Source organism: Mesoplodon densirostris, chromosome 7 (genome assembly GCF_025265405.1).
Source record: "Mesoplodon densirostris isolate mMesDen1 chromosome 7, mMesDen1 primary haplotype, whole genome shotgun sequence".
Classification (NCBI taxonomy): domain Eukaryota; kingdom Metazoa; phylum Chordata; class Mammalia; order Artiodactyla; family Ziphiidae; genus Mesoplodon; species Mesoplodon densirostris.
The window spans coordinates 74,826,227-74,846,613 of NC_082667.1; the positions used below are offsets into that span (position 1 = coordinate 74,826,227).

Below are 20,387 nucleotides of genomic sequence, written 5' to 3' on the forward strand. Positions count from 1 at the left end.
CTGCGTGAGATTCCCCTGAGCCCCGTGTTGGGAAGAGTGAGAGCTGGGGCAAGGACAGGGCTTCCACTGCTCCGTGAGTCACGCGAGCTCTCGGAGCAGGCCTGCTAGTGGAGATACAGTGACCACCTTCATCATTTTGGTGGAGACATCACATGGATTAGTGCGTGAACTGCACCTGCAAACACGGCCCAGCTGAGGTGGGATACTTCTCCTTCTGAGCAGGCGTGGGTTTGTATCCCTCCTGGGGAAAAAAAAAAGGTGCTGATAAACAGGACCTGCATGTCCCCCACAAACTCACAAGTCCACGCATGAAACTTAGCACTCAGAATTGACGAGGAGGCTTTCAGTTTTGTTTTTGGCTTATGTCACTTAGGGAGAAAGTTTTTAGGCGAGGGTTTTCTTGTGTTTGTTGGCTCGTTGGAAGCAAATATTCTTTGCGCCGATGATTCTGTGACTGGGAGGGGCAGGTCTCTCCGTCCCCCAAGGGGGTCTGCTTTCCTGATCCCGTGATGACCCAGCCTCTGCCTTTCGGGTGCTGTGCACACCAATGCTGTGTTTAAATATGTTGGAATTTGCTGGGGGGTTTTTTGTTCAGAGAATCCCAACTGTGAAAATGATGCCAGGCTTTTAAGTTAAACTGATTAAATTTGAGATGATTGTGAGGCCATTAATAACCCCGCTCACACAAGAGTAATGGAAGCGCTCTGTGTTTTGGTACTTGGCTCCTTTACAAGGGACCCAGGCTCCTGAGAACTCGGCTAACTCAATAGCCCTCCTTTCCCTGAAATGGCCCGTGAAAAGATGCCTGTTGGGTGGTAACCTCCCCATACATTTTCTCAATAAAGAGAAAAAGATGGGAAGGGGCGGGGCAGGGCAGTGGGGCGGGGGAGACCTCGCCTGCATTTAGAGTCGCAGCCTCTCAAAGCCGTCTGGCGCAGACTGTTTAGTTCCGTGTCCCCTGTCCCATTCAGGCCACTGCATGTTTTGAAGCTTTCTTTAGCTTTCTCCTGAGCCTTGATGGCAGATCTCTCAATAGGTGAAAGCCTGGCTCTGGCCAGCTGAATACCCCTTGGGCACAATGCACTGCATGTTAATGGCGCTGGCTCGCCCCAGACAGCTCGCCTGTGGGACAGTGGCTCCTATACTGTACTGGCCCAGCAGCTGCCTCAGATGGAATCTGACGGGGTTCCTAAAGTTGCCCGTTTGCTTTTTTGCAGATCTACACGGACTGGGCCAATCACTATCTAGCCAAATCAGGCCACAAACGTCTCATCAAGGATCTCCAGCAAGATGTGACGGACGGCGTCCTCCTGGCCCAGATTATCCAGGTTGTGGGTAAGAGCAGATTTTACGTCAGGGGTGGATGAGTTACCGTGGAGACCAGTCCAGACGGGGTCGAGTCTGGCAAGAGGGACTGGAACCCTGACATCTAAAAATGCAGTGTTTCTGTCACATGTATGACACTTTTTTTGACTGTCTTGTGCCGGGGGAGTGAGGGGTACCAGCTTGCTTTTCCTGATAAGATCACCCGCGTGGCAATCTCATCTTGATTCTCTGAGAAGAAAGACTAGCCATGGCTGGGGGGAAATGCTGGTGGTTTGGGGAGGGGCTCTCTGTCCCCTTTCTTACCTCCTACCATCTTTCTGGCTCTCTCATTTCCCCCCTGCGATGGTGCTTTTTTGTGGATTACTCTGGCAATATTTCAAAAAAAAAAAAAAAAAAAACGGCAATATGGGGCTGGTTTATTCCTGTGAACTCTAATCGGGTCTGAGAAATCAAAGGATCAAACTCCGCAGAGGGCTGGTTCTGTTTTTCATACTAGGGGAAGGGAAGTGGAGCAGCAGGGCTTTTAATGCCTTGGCTGTGTGCGGCAGGAGAGGAGTCACCCTGGGCAGGAACGTGGGTGGAGGCTGGGCACAGCTTTGCCTTGGGTCTTAAGGGAAGCACCCCAGTGGTCCTGCCTGAGAACTCAGAGCAGACCGTGGAGGCGGGAGGTCAATTAGACGGCATTAGGCTGATTGTTGTCGCTGGCAGCTTTAGCAGCCAACTCATGCCAAAATAGAAGGCAGAAAAAACGGACAGAAGCCCCAGCTCCTCAGGCGTGAGTTCTTATGGAAAAGTTGCTTCTCCTTCAAGTGAGAAGAAGCCTTGTATAGTTCTAGCTCTGCTCACATCTGTGGAGACTGTACCTAAAAATATAGGTACGTTGCCCTTAGGCGAAGGTCTTGGACTTTCAAAGAGAAAGATGCTTCCCTGCTGTCCTAAGGTTGATTGAAGACCAGCTTCCATTGGTCCTCCTTCTCTTCTCTCCTTTTTCCTTCCTTCCCTGTATTAGTTTGCTGTTGCTGTATAACAAAGTGTCACAAACTTAATGGCTTAAAACAACATATATTAACTGTCTCGCAACATACATTAACTATTTCTGTGCATCAGAAGTGCAAGCATGGCTTAGCTGGGTGCCTCTGCAAGGCTGCAGTCAAGGTGTTGGTCAGGCTTGAGTTCTCATCTGGAGCTTGACTGGGGAAAGGGGTCGGGCTTACTCAGACTGTTGGCAGAATTCATTTGCTTGCAGTTATAGGAGTGTGAGCCCTGATTTCTCCCTGACTGTTGGTTGGAGGCCACCCTCAGCTCCTAGAAGACCCTCTCAGCTCCTTGCCACGTGGGTCTCTGAACATGGCCTCTGCCACCTCTGTTTCCCTGTCTTTAAAATGGACACAGCGATGCCTGCTTTGTCTGATCTTGTGGCAGTCTTGGGAAATGCATAAGGTAGGTATCAGATATGAAGTATGCTTGGATACTGGAAGGTGTTTCTGGATAGGACTTGGTAGCCACTGCCTAGAAAGATATGTGTAGAAAGATGAAGAGGCCTCTGAATCGATGTCAGAGTGTCACGATAGATTAGTTGTATCTGCCAGGGCCCAGCAAAGGTGAATGGTAACATGTATTGCAAATTTACTAAGCATAGTGCTAGGGAAATGTAAGCTAGCACAGTATTTAATCATTGCTCAGGAGGATGCTTCCCTGAATCTATTCAGATGAGATGAACCTCCCTAGACAGTGACCTTTCTGGGCCTGAACTACTGGACTGTGATTTCAGAGGCTCAAGCTAGTACCACTGGTGCAGGCTGCCACTCAGGCCACCAAGTTGCTTCCCCCCAGCCCTCCAGGAGAGGCTCCCTCTGCCCAGGGACTCCCTACTAAGTAAGGCCAGATGTCAACACATGGAACTCTACCCCTGACTGTGCCAGGCTCACACCCTCTTCTCTGGGTGTGGAGAACAGAGGCCCAGGATACGGGGAGATGAGAAGGCAGCTAAACATAGGCATCTCCTATGTGACTTCTTCCCTAGACTGTCCATCAGCCACTTCAGAACATTTCATCTCAGAGTGTCTTGTGAACACAGATCTCTTGGTTGGGGGGCGGTGGCGGGAGGGGATAGCACTCTGACCAGGATGCTAAACTATTAATTGCTATACTCCATGCTTCCCCCACACATGTGCCTATAAAAGGAAAATGTAAAAATATATATTTGTATGTGTACATGTTTTTAATATATACACATATGTGCGTGTGTATATATATACACACGCACATATGTGTGTTGGGGGTGGGTGTATCTCCCTCTATTCTCCCTAAGATTTTCCCAGAATTGGAGTCCTAGTGACTCCATCTTGTATCAGACAGAATTCTAGTGGTTGCAGTTGCTCTTTGGCTGGAGAGCTCCTACTCATTCTAGAAAGGTCAGTTTCTCCCTGATACTTCCTAGCTCCCCCAGGCAGAGCTGGAGGGACCCTCCTCTGTCATCCTACTGACTGCTGTATTGGGTCTGGGTCTCTCCAGGCCTGGGTCTGAGTCATCTTTCTTTCTAGGTTCACAGCATTTAACATGGTACCTGGCGTGCAATGCTGTTCAAGAAGAGTTGAGGAGATTAGGGAAGAGAATTTTATTCACTGCAACCCTTGCTTCCCTAAGCCTGGCTCAGATGGTTTCCAGAAGGTGGCCTGAATGTTTTCCCTTACCAGTATTTAGTATTCTTCTGAGCACTCCTCTAAACTGTATGTCACACCCTCCTCCTTTCCAGGATTCTGGTGCAACTCTAAGGTTTGGAAGGGACCTTTTTTTTTTTTTTTTTTTTTTTTTTTTGCGGTACACGGGCCTCTCACTGCTGTGGCCTCTCCCGTTGCGGAGCACAGGCTCCGGACGCGCAGGCTCAGCGGCCATGGCTCACGGGCCCAGCCGCTCCGCGGCATGTGGGATCTTCCCGGACTGGGGCACGAACCCATGTCCCCTGCATCGGCAGGCGGACTCTCAACCACTGCGCCACCAGGGAAGCCCCTGGAAGGGACCTTTTAAAAGCCTCAACCTGATGTGTGAATTGCTTCCATGAAAAGTAGTCAGCAGAGTCTATTAAAGTAGTCAGCAGATGGGCAACTTACTACCTCCTCAACTAGTTCTAACGATGGAGAGTTAGAATTTTTTAAAAGCTCTTGTTTCATTAAGTCAAAATCTGCCCCTCCTTGGTCGTGTCTCCCTACAAGCACTAGTTCTGCCCTCCAGGGCTACAAAGAGCAAAGCTCATCTGGGACAACTAGAGCATCAAAATAATTGAGGACCATTGTGGATTATAACTGTGGAATAAAATAGGAATCCACAAATCTGTATTGATAGATAGATACATAAATAGATGATCTATCAATGGAGGAGAAGAGAGAACTCAACTGTTCGGGTGAATGCTGACTGATAAATGTAGAAGAGTTGCATGGTAAAGGTTAGTTAAGGCAAGAATCAATGGATGCTGAAATCTAGAGGAGAAAGTTTGATGGAGAGCAGCTATTTACATGGTCTCAAAGTGGCTCTCCACTGATGGCTTATTAGTTGCAAAGGGAGCTGTAGTAACCACATGGGAGAATGAGGCGTCATGACCAGGTGATCAAAAGTACATCACTGGGCTTCCCTGGTGGCGCAGTGGTTGAGAGTCCGCCTGCCGATGCAGGGGACACAGGTTCATGCCCCGGTCTGGGAAGATCCCACGTGCCGCAGAGCAGCTGGGCCCGTGGGCCATGGCCGCTGGGCCTGCGCGTCTGGAGCCTGTGCTCCACAACGGAAGAGACCACAACAGTGAGAGGCCCGCATACCAAAAAAAAAAAAAAAAAAAAAAGTACATCACTGGTGAAGGGCAGCCGGATGTCACGTGCTTCCTGACGTGGTACCTCGAAAAGAGTGCAACATCACTTAGTGCTGTATTGCAATCAGGGATGGAAAACCTGAAACCCATCCTGAGGAATCTCAGACAAACCCAAATTGTGGAACATTCTGTTAAAAAAAACTGGCCTGAATTGTTCCAAAATGTCAGTGCTGTGAAAGATATAAGAGGCTTCGAAATTGTTCTAGAAGAAAAGAGATTAAAGAGACCTGACAACTAAATGTACCGCATGATCCTGGACTGGATCCCATACAGGGGCATAAAATGCTACAAAGGACAATTTTGAGTCAATTGACAAAATTGGAATATTGGAATTATAGTAATGTTAAATTTTCAGAATTGTACCATGAAGTAATGTCCTTGTCCTTTGGAAATACACACTAAGAGTGAGGGACATGATCTATGTAGCCTACGCTATATTGATTCAGAATTTTTATTTTTTTTTTGCGGTACCCGGGCCTCTCACTGTTGTGGCCTCTCCCGTTGCAGAGCACAGGCTCTGGACGCGCAGGCTCAGCAGCCATGGCTCACGGGCACAGCCGCTCCACGGCACGTGGGATCTTCCCGGACCGGGACACGAACCTGCATCCCCTGCATCGGCAGGCGGACTCTCAACCACTGCACCACCAGGGAAGCCCTGATTCAGAATTTTTAAACAAGTGTACCTATAGAGAGAAAGAGGGAGAGAGCGAGAGAGGGAGAAAATGAGAATGGATGATACTATACAGGAATTCTCTGCACTGTTCCTGTAACTTTTCTGTAGGTTTGAAGTTACTTCAAAATAGTTAAAAAGAACACATCTAAATGAAGGTCCATCAAAACTTCCAGTCAGGGCTTCCCTGGTGGTGCAGTGGTTGAGAATCTGCCTGCCAATGCAGGGGACATGGGTTCGAGCCCTGGTCTGGGAAGATCCCACATGCCACGGAGCAACTAAGCCCGTGCACCACAGCTACTGAGCCTGCGCGTCTGGAGCCTGTGCTGCACAACAAGAGAGGCCGTGACAGTGAGAGGCCCGTGCACCACGATGAAGAGTGCCCCCCGCTCGCCATAACTAGAGAAAGCCCATGCACAGAAACGAAGACCCAACACAGCCAAAAATAAATAAATAAATTTATTATTAAAAAAAAAAAAACTTGCAGCCAGGGAGATTGTCCTTTTAAGGGACAACCTGTTCCTACGCCTGGGAGGGAGGAATGTTGTGCATAATGATTAAGGATCCGTGTGCTCTGAGGCCTGACCCATGACTGGGAAGCTGGGAGGCTGGGTTAGGAGGGTAGGAATCAGGGAACGTTTCCTCAAGGAATGTATCTATAAGCCAAGACCCCACATTTGGAGTTAGCTGGGTAAAGTGGTCAGGGAGGGCTTTCCTGGTGGAGGAAATAATGCACAGAAAGGCTGAAGGATGGAGATGCAGAGGCTCACCAAGGCAAAATAAGACCAGGCTACCAGGTACAGGGCAGTGAATTCTGGGCTTTAACCTAAAGAACAAAGGCCAGTGATTGAAGAGTCGGTTTTCAGCTTGGGGATCTTACTACCTCCTCTACTATTTCTAATGATGGAGAGTTGGAATCCTTTAAAAGCTAAGATGTGTAACATAAAGGAAAACCTTAGATGCTTTTCACAGACATTGCTCCTACCTAAGTCTCCATCTAGCCCAGATGGGCCCTAGGATCTAGCCATCTCTTCGTCCATCCATCCTAGGGCTGGTCTTACCAGATAGTGGCATATCTTGGGGCCCACACTTTTCTGTCATTGCCTTCTGCCCATTAGGCAGCCTCTTAGTGCCCTTGCTTTAGTGACTGAGGGTTGGGTATCTGTGTTCAGCCTCTTATTAGTATGATTATCTTCTTGAGTCATGAGCTGCCCGAAGCCGGCAGTTGCCTGCCAGCCCATCACGGTGCCATGTCCGTGAGTTATTAGAAAGGTTTACGAGGCCAGGATAAACAGCATGAATCAAGAGGGAGAGACAGGCCTCCCTCCTCCTGCCTACATTGCTGTCACTCAGGGAGGATGCCAGAAGGGGTTGGAGTGAGCAAAGGAGAGAAGGGGCGGGAGAAAGGGAGGAAAGAGGAGAGAGAGAGGGAGGGAAACAGGATAAACAAAGGAGGCTTGGAGAGAAGGAGGAAGCCAAGACAGAGAGGGGATGAGAGCAGCTCAGTTTCCACCACCATTTGTGCTGCCTCTGAGCACAACCAGGAAATTCAGGCAACACGCAGGACTCTACCTTCTTTCTGTTGATGACCTGCTACCATGGCGTGGCCTTGGGTAAGTCATCTGCCCTTCAGTGAGGGCAGCCAATTTTGCTAGACATTGGCAGGGCTGCCAGCTGCCCTGCACATGCATAGATGCCACGCATAGATGCTTGGGCTGTTGAAATGGCTTGGAACCCTTCCGAGGAGGTCTTTTGAGAAGTGATGAGCTTGATTCCATTCTTCTCAAAGTGCACTGATGCTTTCCAGTTACTAACTTGTCACCTGTGTGCAGACAGGTCACCACATTAGAGATTGCTGGAATGAATAAATTACCATCGGCACTTCAGGATGCCAGTTTTAATCACAGTTGAAGACTTCGGGGGACAAATGCCTTTGCTTCGGGCCTCCCTGGTGGCGCAAGTGGTTGAGAGTCCGCCTGCCGAAGCAGGGGATACGGGTTCGTGCCCCGGTCTGGGAGGATCCCATATGCCGCGGAGCGGCTGGGCCCGTGAGCCATGGCCGCTGAGCCTGCGCGTCCGGAGCCTGCGCGTCCGGAGCCTGTGCTCCGCAACGGGGGAGGCCACAACAGTGAGAGGCCCGCATACCGCAAAAAAAAAAAAAAAAAAAAAAAAAAAAAGCCTTTGCTTCTCTGGTTATCTTCTCTGGGGCTGTAGCCAAAGACCCCCTACCCCGAGTTAATAAATTCAGCTCTGAGGACCAAGCTCTTCTTCCTTCTAACCAGCAGAATCAGAGCTGCTATTATTGCTCTAAGTATTTATGACAACCACAGAAATTCTTGAGAATTTAAGTTGAAGGAGAAGTATTTAAATTACATGAAATTGGAAACTAGGAGGTCCAGACTTTTTTGCATTTTTATTAAACATTTATTTTGAGTTTGGGCTGAGTCATTTGATCTCTTCCCATGTTTTCTTTAGAGGGTCATGAATAGGCTTCACCCCATTGGTTTATTTTGAATGTTGTAAAATGGCAGCATTAGGCTTATAGGAGCCTAATGTATTCAAGGAGCACCTGACTGTGGTTTAGGTGACAGACCATGAAAAGGAATTAGAGGGATAATTAGACCAAATCCCTTGGTTTTGTTTATCCAGAAGGTATATAAATAATCTTTAAAATGACTTTTCAGGATCATAGTTATCCATCCTTCACTTTAATGAGCACTAATGAACTGGGTGTTGATCAGAATCCAGTGCCGTATGACTTTGGCCATCATGAGTATCCAGCTGGAAGATACCTTGAGTGGCCTTGATTCTCAAAAGCCATATCAGTGTTGTTTATCAAAATCCAAGGTCAGAGTGCAAGCCTGCCATAATTTCCCATGTATGAAGGAGTGCCATTTGTCAAGGATCTTTCTTTTTTTCCACCTTCAGTACATACATTTATATATACAAGTGAAAGAGCAGCTGCCCCAAAATAGACAGTAAAACTTTGATTCATTGGAATGTTCAGAATACTCCTTAGTTCCCCTCAACAAATACATATTGAGTGGCTACTGTGTGTCAGGCACTGTGCTAAGCTCTAGGGTTATAGTAGAAAACAAAGCAGATGAAAATCCTTGTTTTTGAGGAGTTTACATGCTAGTGACACATCCTGGCTAATTGTATTTTCTGGTGAACTGAAGAACAAACATCCATGAGTTACCCCATTCATTGGGCATCCTTTACATGCTTTTTAAAGGCTTTATGGCACCTCTTTTAGGAGTAGGGAAAAGCAGGTTGAGGAAGCTTCCTAAAATGCCTATCCCGGTGTTCTCAAGAGCTGAGAAAACTCAGTTGGCTCTCTGAAGACCGAGGTCTTCCCAGGTGGGTCATAAGCCTGAATATGTATTACTTTGGGCCAGTTCTAAAGACGGTGTAGATCAGGCTGAATGTATACTAACCAGTCTGTCTCTGGTAATTAGATTTTTAAATAATTTCCTGCCACTATCTTGCTTTCTTATTTTTTACTTCTTAAGATAGAAACACTAGAGGAAAAAAACCCAATTGAGGTAACGGTGAGCTATATTTAGGTTCAGGTGTTCTAAAACCTTAGTGTCCTGGGACACTTTGAGTCTGTTATCCTTTTCAGACACTTTTCAATGTCTTTTCTCTTCATGGAAGTTTTACGTGTCATAGTCATTAAAATTTGATGTGATATATATATATATATAATTTTTTAATGCAATTTTGCAAACACTTGTCGAGCCCTAAGGATACAAGTGTGAAAAACAAAATCTACATGTCTGCGTAGCTGGGGGAGACAAGAAAAGGAGTTACACATTAGGTGATTAAAAGCAAAGTAGAGGCAAGTCCAGGGTGCTGGGAGAGCAAAGAGACCTAGTGGGACTTACCCTTCTAGGGGAGGGGTCATGCAGTAAAGGGACATGGGATTGGGGAGGAATCTCCTAAAGGCTTCACAGAGGAGGCAAGTCCGTAATTCTTTTTTTTTTTTTTTTTTTTTTTCGGTACGCGGGCCTCTCACTGTTGTGGCCTCTCCCGTTGCAGCGCACAGGCTCCGGACGCACAGGCCCAGCGGCCATGGCTCACGGGCCCAGCCGCTCTGCGGCATGTGAGATCTTCCTAGACCGGGGCACGAACCCGTGTCCCCTGCATCGGCAGGCGGACTGTCAACCACTGCGCCACCAGGGAAGCCCAAGTCCGTAATTCTTCTCTGTGAACTCCTAGCTGAGTTTCTGGGCTTAAGTCAGATGGAGACATCAAAAAAGGGAAATTTTATTTTATATATTTTTACATAGATGATAAGAATATGTATTATTGGATTAATGATCTCTGCCATACATAGAACGCTCACTGTGTGCTACGCATGGCACTAAGCAGTTTACTGGCATCATATAATCTTCTCACAGCTTCTCCTGTGAAGCAGGTAGTATTAGCTCCATTTTATAGATGAGGAAACTGTGGCCCAGAGAGGTTGTGTTACACGGCTGAGATCACACAGCTGAGAAGCTATAAAGCTGAGCTTCAAACTGGGGTATCTTCGCCTCCAAGCCACTACACGTACTGCCTTTCTTGTAGCACTGTATTTGCAAACTCAAATGTCTTGGGCTGTGTCTTGCAAGGATTCCTCCATACTTAGGGTGAAATACATTCACCATGGGAAGCTGGGCCTTTCTTCCCTGTTATTTATTTGATTTCCAGCTTATTCAGTACAGCTTCTTTATATCACTTCCCTAAGTAGGTAGGTAGGTACTCTTTTGTCTTCAATAGTGTGTGTTCCAGATCTAATCTGGACTTCCTGTATGACCATGGATGTGCCATTTTTAAAGTCTCACTCTCTTGTTCTTCCATTGGCCTCCACTCCGGGAATAGAATCAGGAGAAACAAAAGCAATCTTAGCATTTCTGGCTAAAGATGGGGTGAGATGCTGTCGTCTATGGCTTTTGTCCCCAGGAGCTGTGTTGTGGCTGGATGGATCCACTCTGAAGCACCCTATCTTTTGTGGGCAAGTTGCAGTTGCCTTTTTAAGAGCCTAAAGCACAGTCACAGCTCAGGCTGTTTCCCAGTCTCCAGACGTTTCCACCATGCCCCATCACTCCAAGACTGTCATCAATGCAGTTGTCTCTGCCTTAGATGACAGCGACCTTGCCCCAGCTGTCCCTGGAGGGCGGCAGCTCGATGAGTAAGTCCTGAAGCTTGCTAGATGCGTCTCAGTATTTCACATGCCTGCGTTGGTTGGACAAACCCCAGTATGGGCCTTAGGAGTTTCTTGGCCTCAAGGGTTCTGAACATCACTGCTCAAAGTGTCTGTGATGATTATTTATTTTTCTGACTTGTGTTTCTTTTTTCAGCAAATGAGAAGATTGAAGACATCAATGGCTGTCCAAAGAACAGATCGCAAATGGTAAGTGGTACACGGGCAGTGAGTGTTTATGTTATGTTAGTAAGCCCTGCCTCTAAATGATATTGACCATCTTGAAAACATTCACACCACAAGCTTTACTCTGGGGGATTATATTAATAAACTAACAGCCATTTCCAAATAGCCATGGTTTGCTTCTCTGGCATTTGTTGGCATTTACTGGAAGATGGCTGTGATTTTTACGTAGGTCATGAGACAGCGAAAATGAAATATGGTCCTTGCTCTTAGAAGCAAGTTATGCAGAACTGCTGCAAACATACCCTTGTTTAGAACTTGGGCTGATATGACTCTTGCTTTTTCCTCAAAGACCCACATCAATTTCTGTTTGTGTATATTTGTGCTGGAGCACAAATGGAGTGATGGTATCATAACAACCATCAGAGATTGGGGCGTATGGTCTGATTGCCTTTAAAGGTTAGAATGATGTGAAATCAGGACTGTGACAGGAAACGTGAAATGTCCAGTCACATCCAGACCATTCACAACATAACCTTGACAAGTGACATTCTCTCTGGCGTGATATGCTTAAGCTCTGATATTATAACTTTAAAAAATCTTTAAAAATCTATTCTGTTCTTGTTGCATGTCCTGCACATAATCTTTGAATGAAAATTCATGATCACTGTTGAGTTCAGGGAGCATTGAATTGTGACACAATCTGAGTGCTTAGTTTTTCCCTTAGAAATGCTTTTCAAATATGAGTATTTCCACAAAGATTGTATATTATCAGACTCTGTTAAGATGACGCTAATACCTGTTTAAAATATGAAGATGGCGGGCCTCCCTGGTGGCGCAGTGGTTGAGAGTCCGCCTGCCGATGCAGGGGATACGGGTTCGTGCCCCGATCTGGGAGGATCCCATGTGCCGCGGAGCGGCTGGGCCCGTGAGCCATGGCCGCTGGGCCTGCGCATCCGGAGCCTGTGCTCCGCAACGGGAGAGGCCACAACAGTGAGAGGCCCGCATACCGCAAAAAGAAAAAAAAAAAAAAAAAAAAAAAAAAAAAAATATGAAGATGGCAACTGAAGGACGACCTTTTCTCCTGGACGTTAATTTGCTTCCAGAAATCTAAAAAAAAGGCATAATTTGTTTTCTAACCTCACCCTCCTCCCTTTGAGTAGACACAATTGGATAGTCTCATTCCAGAATACACTGAAGTGATTGGCCTTCCTTGGGTTTACTGTTTAATTTTCCGAATTGTTTGTTATCCCAGTGAGTGGACAAGATAGCCTTTTCGTCAACTTTTTATCTAGATACAAAAAGTTTCTTATTATAAAGAGGAGTGAGTGTGCCTGGTGGGGGCAGAGGATGTCATTTTTCACATTAAATTCTGAAACAAGTTTCTCTTTTTTTGTTGTTCCACTGGAGATTTTGTTTCTTTTTGTTTCATCCAGAGAGCAGCCAGTCCTCACATAGGAAAGTCCCCATGCAGACATCTCATGGCTGCTTTGACTTTTGGAAAAGCTTGGCTGCTATTTTTGCCAGAGCTACTACAGCTGTCTGGTGTATTAATAATTGAGAAAATTTGGAAGATAGAAGACTTAATTTTAGTGCAAGCATTTTACACATGCAGTCATAGCTTCTCATGAAAGAGATGTAGTATTTCCGCCTGGGATAGAGACGGATGTGTTTGTCCCAGCCCATTATAATGCATATGTACAACTGACAGTTTAAAGTAGTGAACCTTTTATTCTGTTTGGTGCCTTTGTATTTTCTGTACCTTCTGTTGGAGATGTTTGCTGTTAAAGTCCACTTTCAAGCTTACAAAATAATACCGTCACCTCAGATTCTTCTGTGCCAATTTAGTTTATGTAAATATGTTATGTATAATGCTACATAGCACCAACGCAATTTTGTGGTTTCTCTGTAACTCTTTCAGCTATGGAAGTATTGGGTTTTTCTTCATGGACTGTGTTTTTTTTTTTTTCTTTTTTTTTTTCTTCTAAGAACACAGGAATATAAAATCCTAAAATTGTCTGTGGTAATTGGTTCCAGCTCAGGGGCGGGGGGGCAGACAAGGTCTGGTGGTAAAAGTGGCAGAGAATAATTCAGCAGACAGGATGTGAGTCCAGGAAAATGGCAGAACCTCCACCACAGTCATTCCATTCTGTAGGAAATGCGAAAGGCAATGATAAGGAACTCGGGGCCATTGTCCTTTCACCTACATCACAAAGCAATGACAAATCCATAACGCAGAACTCACCTAGGGCACACAGGAAGTGCTGCTTACACACAAGCACAGGTGGTGTTCTGGCTCATAGGACACCTGTGTGTATGCGTGTGTGAGCACATACAGAGTTAAAGCATCTCTACTCATGGGAAGTATCATTTGGGAAGATGGCGTAGCAGATGAGCCACCATTTCTAGATGCCTAGAAGGTTAAACTCCCACTTAGTCTTTATTCAGGGCAGCCAATGATAAAGATCTGTTGTTGTTTGCTAAATGTTGCCTGTTTGGAGGAGACCAGAAGGGAACATATACAGAGAGCATCATGTTGGCAAAAGGAAGATGATGCACAACGAGAGAACTGGAGAGTCTACCTGCCGGGAGGGTAGCTATGAGTCCACTGAAAATCATCAGCGTAGGGTTATTGTGCTCACAGAACACAGAGCATCTTCAGAGGCCTTAAATAACGGAGACAAAAACAAGTTTTGCTTCAGAGCAGGGGGGATGGGTGCTATTTCAGTTTTCAAGGGGCAAATTATTTCATTAGCTAATCCGTGGGTAAGCACGAGAGCTTTAGTTTTACAGGTGGGGTGCCTCGTCCTCCTCTCGTATCCCCCTCCTCCTGGCCTACCAGGCTGCCCGGAGCTCTCTTCTCCAACTCCTGAGCTCCAGGCTCTGCTTCAAGTTCTGCTGTCTTCCCAGAGGATGTGGAAGTGAAAGCAGACCCTTGTGGCATACGGACTAGAGAATTCCAGAGGCCTTGAGGCACAAACATTATGGGCATGGCACTGTATACTTTTAGCCTGTCAGTCAGCACACGGTCACAGAGTGCCGACTAATGCCAGGCACTGGACTAGACCAGGGTGAACAAGATGGGGCCCCTGCCCTCAGGGAGCTCAGTGATGAGTGGGCAGGAGACCAGAGAACAATTAGAACACTGGAATAGTGCAACTGCTCCCATAGACATCTGTGCATGGCACAGTGGGGGCCATTCCACTCCAGGACTAGGGGCGGCTTAGGAATAACTTTTAGGGGTTGAGTCTTGAAAGGCAAGAGGGTTCACCACAGGGAGTGATGAGTGGAAGACGATTCCCATTTCTGGAGGTTCTGTTTACCTGAGGATATCCTGGACCCTGCAGAGGAAGGTTTGGCAACATTTGTGCATGGCTCTTAGCGTGTGCCATCAGCTGTGTCTGGTGAGACTCTTCTGGCCTCTCCTCAGTGTCAACCCTTTGTCCTGTCGTATCCGAGGTGAGGAATAGGCCGTGGAAGAGACCAGAGTGCGCCAGACCCCAGAAGCATGGTGGTCTTTTCAGACCTGGGCCAGGTCTTCTGTATTCATCGTCACTCCCCAGGTGGCAGCGCCTGAGGGAACAGCCCCACTGGACCCTGGAGTGAAGTTTTCTAAAGGAAAATACCCATGGCGATCAACTCCTGTGGATGAAAGTTGAACCATGGGATGTGAGAAATGGTGGTTAATATTGTTAATATCAGCCCTCACAGGCATCCACGCGGTGCTTTAAGGCCTTTCACTCTCCTGGGCACACTTGACCCTCCCGCCCCTGCCGTAGGCCAGTGTACCAAGAGACACTGGTGCCGGCAGCTGGAGGGCTGTCCCCAGGGAGAGGCAGGACCAGGACCTTTGGCATCTCCTGTCACCCTCTCGTGGCCCTCGTAAAACAGGACTGTGCCTGCAGCCGAAATGCAGAAGCGTGGCAGTGGCTTCCCTTTCCTGAGCAAGCCTGGCCTCGGCTTGTGTTGCTCTGTTTCACCCTGACATAAACGCTTTGGGGGCCAGATCCTCGGAGACGGAGCTGTAGAAACAACATTCCCCCCACCTCCTCACCCCCCCAACCCATCCATTTGGCCCTTAAATAGGTTTGCGTATGTGCGTCAGAGCTGGTTAAAATGTTTCGTCTGTTTAGCATTGCCACGGCAACCCATGGGGCATCTTTTTGGCTTTCAAGTGGCGTGTTCAGCAGGGTTACGTGTGTGTTTGGAAGGAGAAACATTGATTGGAGCACAGCCAGTGGACGCTGGGGCTGCCACTGCCTTGCGCCTTGAACCCACTGTGCTCCAAGACGCTGGCTCACTTTGGAGCCTAGGAAAGGAGCAGCAGGGGGTGGTTTTCTTTTTTCATCCTTACTATTTTAAGTGGTTTGGCTTTGCGTTGTTGATTAGAAGAGGTGCAAAGTTAGGAAGGCTGCCTGTCCTTTCAGGTGCTTTCAGTGGAAAGCCCTGGCCTGTTTTCTGCTCTGGCCCGGGGTCATCTGGGACCTCGCAGTGCTCCCCACCTGCCTGCCCCCCTCCTCCTGGGCCCTCAGGGAGTCCTGCCTTCTTCCCTCAGCCCTTCTAGACCGAGGGCCTGCCTGGGCTTAGGAACCAGACAGGCCACCTTCGAGTTCCTTCTCTGCTCTTCTGTGGCCTTGAGCTAATTATTTAACCTCTTGAAGCCTCTATTTCCTGTTCTATAAAGTGGGATTGAGAATAATACGGACCTCATCAAGTTTTTGTGAGGACTAATGAGGCAGTCAGAGTGATAACGACGGATGACAGTAATGATGGTGAAAATAAACCATAAAGCCAAACAGTGTTTGCCGTGTGCCAGGTGCCGTCCTAAGTGCTTCACAAATATCCTCTTAGTTCATCCTCCCAACAGCCCTTTGCGGTAGGTGACCTCATCACCCCCCTTCTCCATAGCACGTGGTCAGCCCTCAGTCAGCGGTGGTTTCCCCAATGATGATGGTTTGTTTTAGTAGCCATTCAGGTTCTGGGGGACATGGAACCCTTGGGAAATCTGAGAAGAGCTCCCGGCCCTCTGCTCCCCGGATCACACATACCCCGGAATTTTGCATACGGCCTGAGCAGCTCACGGATCCCAGAGGCCTCTGGGGCTCCACAAACCCGCACATTCGATGCCCCTGCTGGTCTGCAGGGCGCTGGTCTGCTCGTCACTGTGTCCTTTCAGAGGCCCCCGTGGAAATAGCCAGCAGCTGGGTTCCCAAAACAAGAGGAATTTGCTCTTAGACACAGAAGGACAGGACACTGGTTTTCAAACTTCTGTTCCATGAGCAGAACCCCCCCTTTTTTCCCCAATAAAATTGTACGTGGCACCCCACGTGTGAAAGTGACTAAAACTGCATTAGTGCTTTACAGAGGATTAGGCAGCCCAGGGAGGGCCATCGTAGCATCTCCCTTTCACCTGCCTCTTCCCTCCCCCTCCCCACTGTCACATTTGCCCCTGAAGCCCCCTTTCAGAAGGCCAGTCCCTGAAAATACACAGTGCGATGAAGCCTAGGGACCCCCTACCCGGGCATCAGGTTCCAGCTCTGGATAGATCCAGCCCATTCTCTGGTCCTCCTAAGTCTCCTGTAGGAAAAAGAGACCATCAACTAGGTCATCTTCACCTCTAACCTCTGGAGGTTACAAGGCATCAGGGCTAAGAGCATGGGCCCTGAAGGCCAGTTGCTTGTGACCTAGGGCATGTTCCTTAGGCTATCAGGGGACCAGTCTCTGTAACGGGGTTAGTAACCACACCTGCCTCCCAGGGCAGTTTTCAGGTGTGCATGGGGCCATCTGTATGACATGCCCTCATGCTGCTGAGCACAGAGGAAGTACACAGTTGATATTAGCTCTTAATAGGATGGGGTTTTTCAAGATACCTCAGTATTTTTAAAGAAATAGATGTTTCAAGACTGGCCAGCCTACCTTTGGGTGAGGGGATTACCACCATGGCCCTGGCTAATCCACTTGGCCTCCTGGCACTGTACTTCCTCCCCTGGGAAATGTGGGAAGTAACAGCCCTATGAATAGGTGCAATTATTGTTTGTATTTTGCACGTGGAGACTGAGCTTTAAAAGTTTTTTTTTTTTTTTTGCCTCAGACTACTTGCCTAGGAGGCAGACCTGGAGCTTGAACCCAAGTTTGTCTATTTGGAGAGCCTGTGGTGGTCCCTTCTGCAACAGAGAAAGGGCATAATAGTCTCCACCTCACCAGTCCCTTATTTCTCACTCGTGAGCACAGTAGAGCCAGCTGGGTTTAGCTGAGAGTTAGTGAGAAGGGAGGAGAGTGAGTATTTCTGGAGATTGCCTGAGTTGACCTGTCGATGGGAACTCAAGAGCTGAAAAAGGGGCAAGTGGCCCCCAGTGAAAGGCAGCCTCTTGAGAAGCCCAAGAAGAGCCCTGGCGCCAGGTACCTCCGACTGCGTTCTGCACAGAGCTTCCTGGGCCAGGAGAAGGCTGTCTGTAACAAGATCAGGTTTCCAGCCCCAGTGACCTTGAGCCCTCCCAACAGCTGCCAGAAAGCCGGCCACATGCCTGGGGAGTGTCTGAGATCCTTGGGCAGCTGAGTTGCCTCTTCCCTGGGCCCTTGGACCTATTTTTACATGGCCCTAAGGGCACACACGTTACAAAACCAAGAAAGAATGAAGGAACGTCCACGGGCCCCTTAGAACTTAAAACAAAGTGGAGAGTCCAGGGCCAACATGGGCAGGAAGCATCCACTGCTTCCCATTCAGGGGGTGCATCCAGCATCACTGCATGTGTTGTGGCTGACATTCTCTTTCAAAGATGGCGGCCATCTCCATGTCTGTCTCTTACTGCTTTGGTCACCTCTCTGTTCAAAACCATCATTGGCTCCCCATTTACCTCTCCATACTCTTGAGCACACAATAGAAGGGGCTTCACAACCTAGTTACCACCATCTCCTGCCACTTGGCCACTCAAACTCTATACCCCAGCCATACTGGAACTTGGGGTGCCCCAAGGAGGCCCTGTACTTTCATGCCTTGTACTTTGATGCAAGCTGTCCAGTCTGCCAGGAAGACCTGATGATTGTCCCACCTGGGCAGTGTAACCTTGAATATTCAGGTTAACTGTTAACTCAAGTAACTGAGATAATTAGGTGCCTTTTGTCCCTAGGTGTGAAAGCATGTCTCATAACCTGCTCTTTGTGGTTGTCTGTTCAATTGTCTTCTTGAAGGAGATGCTGTATCTTTCACCTGAGGATCTAAGCACCTATCACTTAGATGACTAGCATATAGTAGGTGGTTAATAAATGTTGGGTGGATGGACGGACAGATGGAAAGACCAAAGAGGGAGCTGGCCTGGATGTGTCCATGGGGCTAGAGGATTATAACATACTGTTCTTCTCATATCATTATCTACTGTTGAGCAGTGATTTGAGCGCTGGGTGTTTACTTGGAAGTTCTTTATGGGATTTAAGAAATGGATATTTAGCACTATTCTAGAAGTGTCTTTCCTTCTCTTAATTCTTTTCTCCCTTGGTTTATCCAGAGGATCCAAATAGAACATGGCAGCTAATTTTTCGTTTACTGAGTTCTTTTATGTTGCTTGAGGTAAGCATTTTTAGACATCTTTACAATTACCAGAGATGATTAACATTGATAATAAAAATGAAGATAATTACTGCTCTGAGTGATTTACATGTTTTAACTCACTTTATTCTCATAACAACCCTATGGAGTAAGAAATATATTTTGTTCATTCCATTAAAGGCTATGGAGATCTTGGACCCTGGTGCCATTTGCTGTGCTCTGCCAGGGGCCAAATGTGAGGCACGTTGAGGAACATCGCATTCTTTCCCCCTCATACTGTAGAGCCTAGGGTTATTGCCCTTGTCCCTGATTCTGTCCAGGTTTTTATATAATATTAATAGCAAATACATATACAGTACATTGGGGCAATGTTTTAGGCATTTTATCTGCATTATAACTGGTTTTATCTTCATAAAACCCTATGAGAGCAGGTATCTTTATTATTTCCACTTCACAGGTGAGGAAACTGAGGCAGAGACAGGTTTGGTAAGTTTCCTCGGGTCTCACAGTTTCCTCAGGTCGCACAGCTAGTAAGTGACAAGCCTGGGGTTTGAACCCTGGAAGCCTGGCTGGAGAGTCCATTCCCTTAACTGTTATGCTAGCCTACATATAAGGAAATAGATGGAAGAAGAGAAAATGACTGACGTGGAGGTGCAAAAATTATATTTGTAATACTGTCTCCTCATGTAGGTAAGGGCAGAGCTTTGGGATGAGGCATTCCATCATGGCAAGGAGATTTGGGATGAAAAAGAATAAGCATGGACTCTGGAATCAGGCAGACCTGGCTCTCACATACTGGGCAGGTGTGCTGGGCAAGTTACTGAAAATCTGAGTCTTTTTCCTTCTCTGTAAAAGGGAGATAATTATGGAAGTTGCCCCCAGGGTTGCCAGGGATGAATGAGAGACGGTATTAAAAGCACCTGGCTCATGAAGAGAGCACATTAGACTGTCATTCCCTTCTCTGTTGACAAGTCACATATTTCCTAACTATTAACTTGTGCATTAAAAAGGCTTTTCATATTCAAAAAGTAGGTACCAGTGTGGTAGGCTGAACAATGGACCCCCAAAGACGTCGACATTCTAATCCTCGGAACCTGTGAATATGTTCTCTTAAATGACAAAGAGGACTTTGCAGAGGTGATTAAGTTAGGGATTTTGAGACAGGAAGATTATCCTGGATTATCTGGGCAGGCCCAATGTGACCACAAGGATCCTTCTAAGAGGGAGGCAGGAAGGTGAGAGAGAGATGTGACCGTGGAACATGGAAGCCGATCAGAGGAGAGAGAGGAGGAGAGGGAGGGAACATGGGGAGCGTGGGGGAAGGGGAGAGGGAGAGAATGAATGAGAGAGAATGAGGTTGGAAGATGCGACTTGGCTGGCTTTGAAGATGGAAGAATGGGCCATGAGCCAAGGAATGCAGGTGGCCTCCAGAGCTAATAAAAAAGACAAGGGGACAGATTTTCCCCTAGAGCTTCCGGAGTAGATGCAGCCCTGTGGACTCCTTGATTTAGCCCACTGAAACTGATTTTGGACTTCTTTTTTTTGTTTGTTTAATTTTTATTGGAGCATAGTTGATCCACTCAGTTATACATATACATATATCCACTCTTTTTTAGAT

At 47.3% G+C, this 20,387-nt stretch overlaps 1 protein-coding gene across 6 annotated transcripts in view; it reads left to right on the plus strand.

Moving 5' to 3' along the window:
* The window catches only part of NAV2 (neuron navigator 2), a 769,310-nt gene that overhangs the window by 488,095 nt on the left and 260,828 nt on the right, over positions 1-20,387 (plus strand). For all 6 annotated transcript variants that reach the window (XM_060105510.1, XM_060105512.1, XM_060105505.1 and 3 more), the window contains exons 2-3: positions 1,218-1,335; positions 11,201-11,253. In XM_060105510.1, the coding sequence (XP_059961493.1) occupies positions 1,218-1,335; positions 11,201-11,253 (171 nt within the window). The remainder of the gene's footprint in view (positions 1-1,217; positions 1,336-11,200; positions 11,254-20,387) is intronic.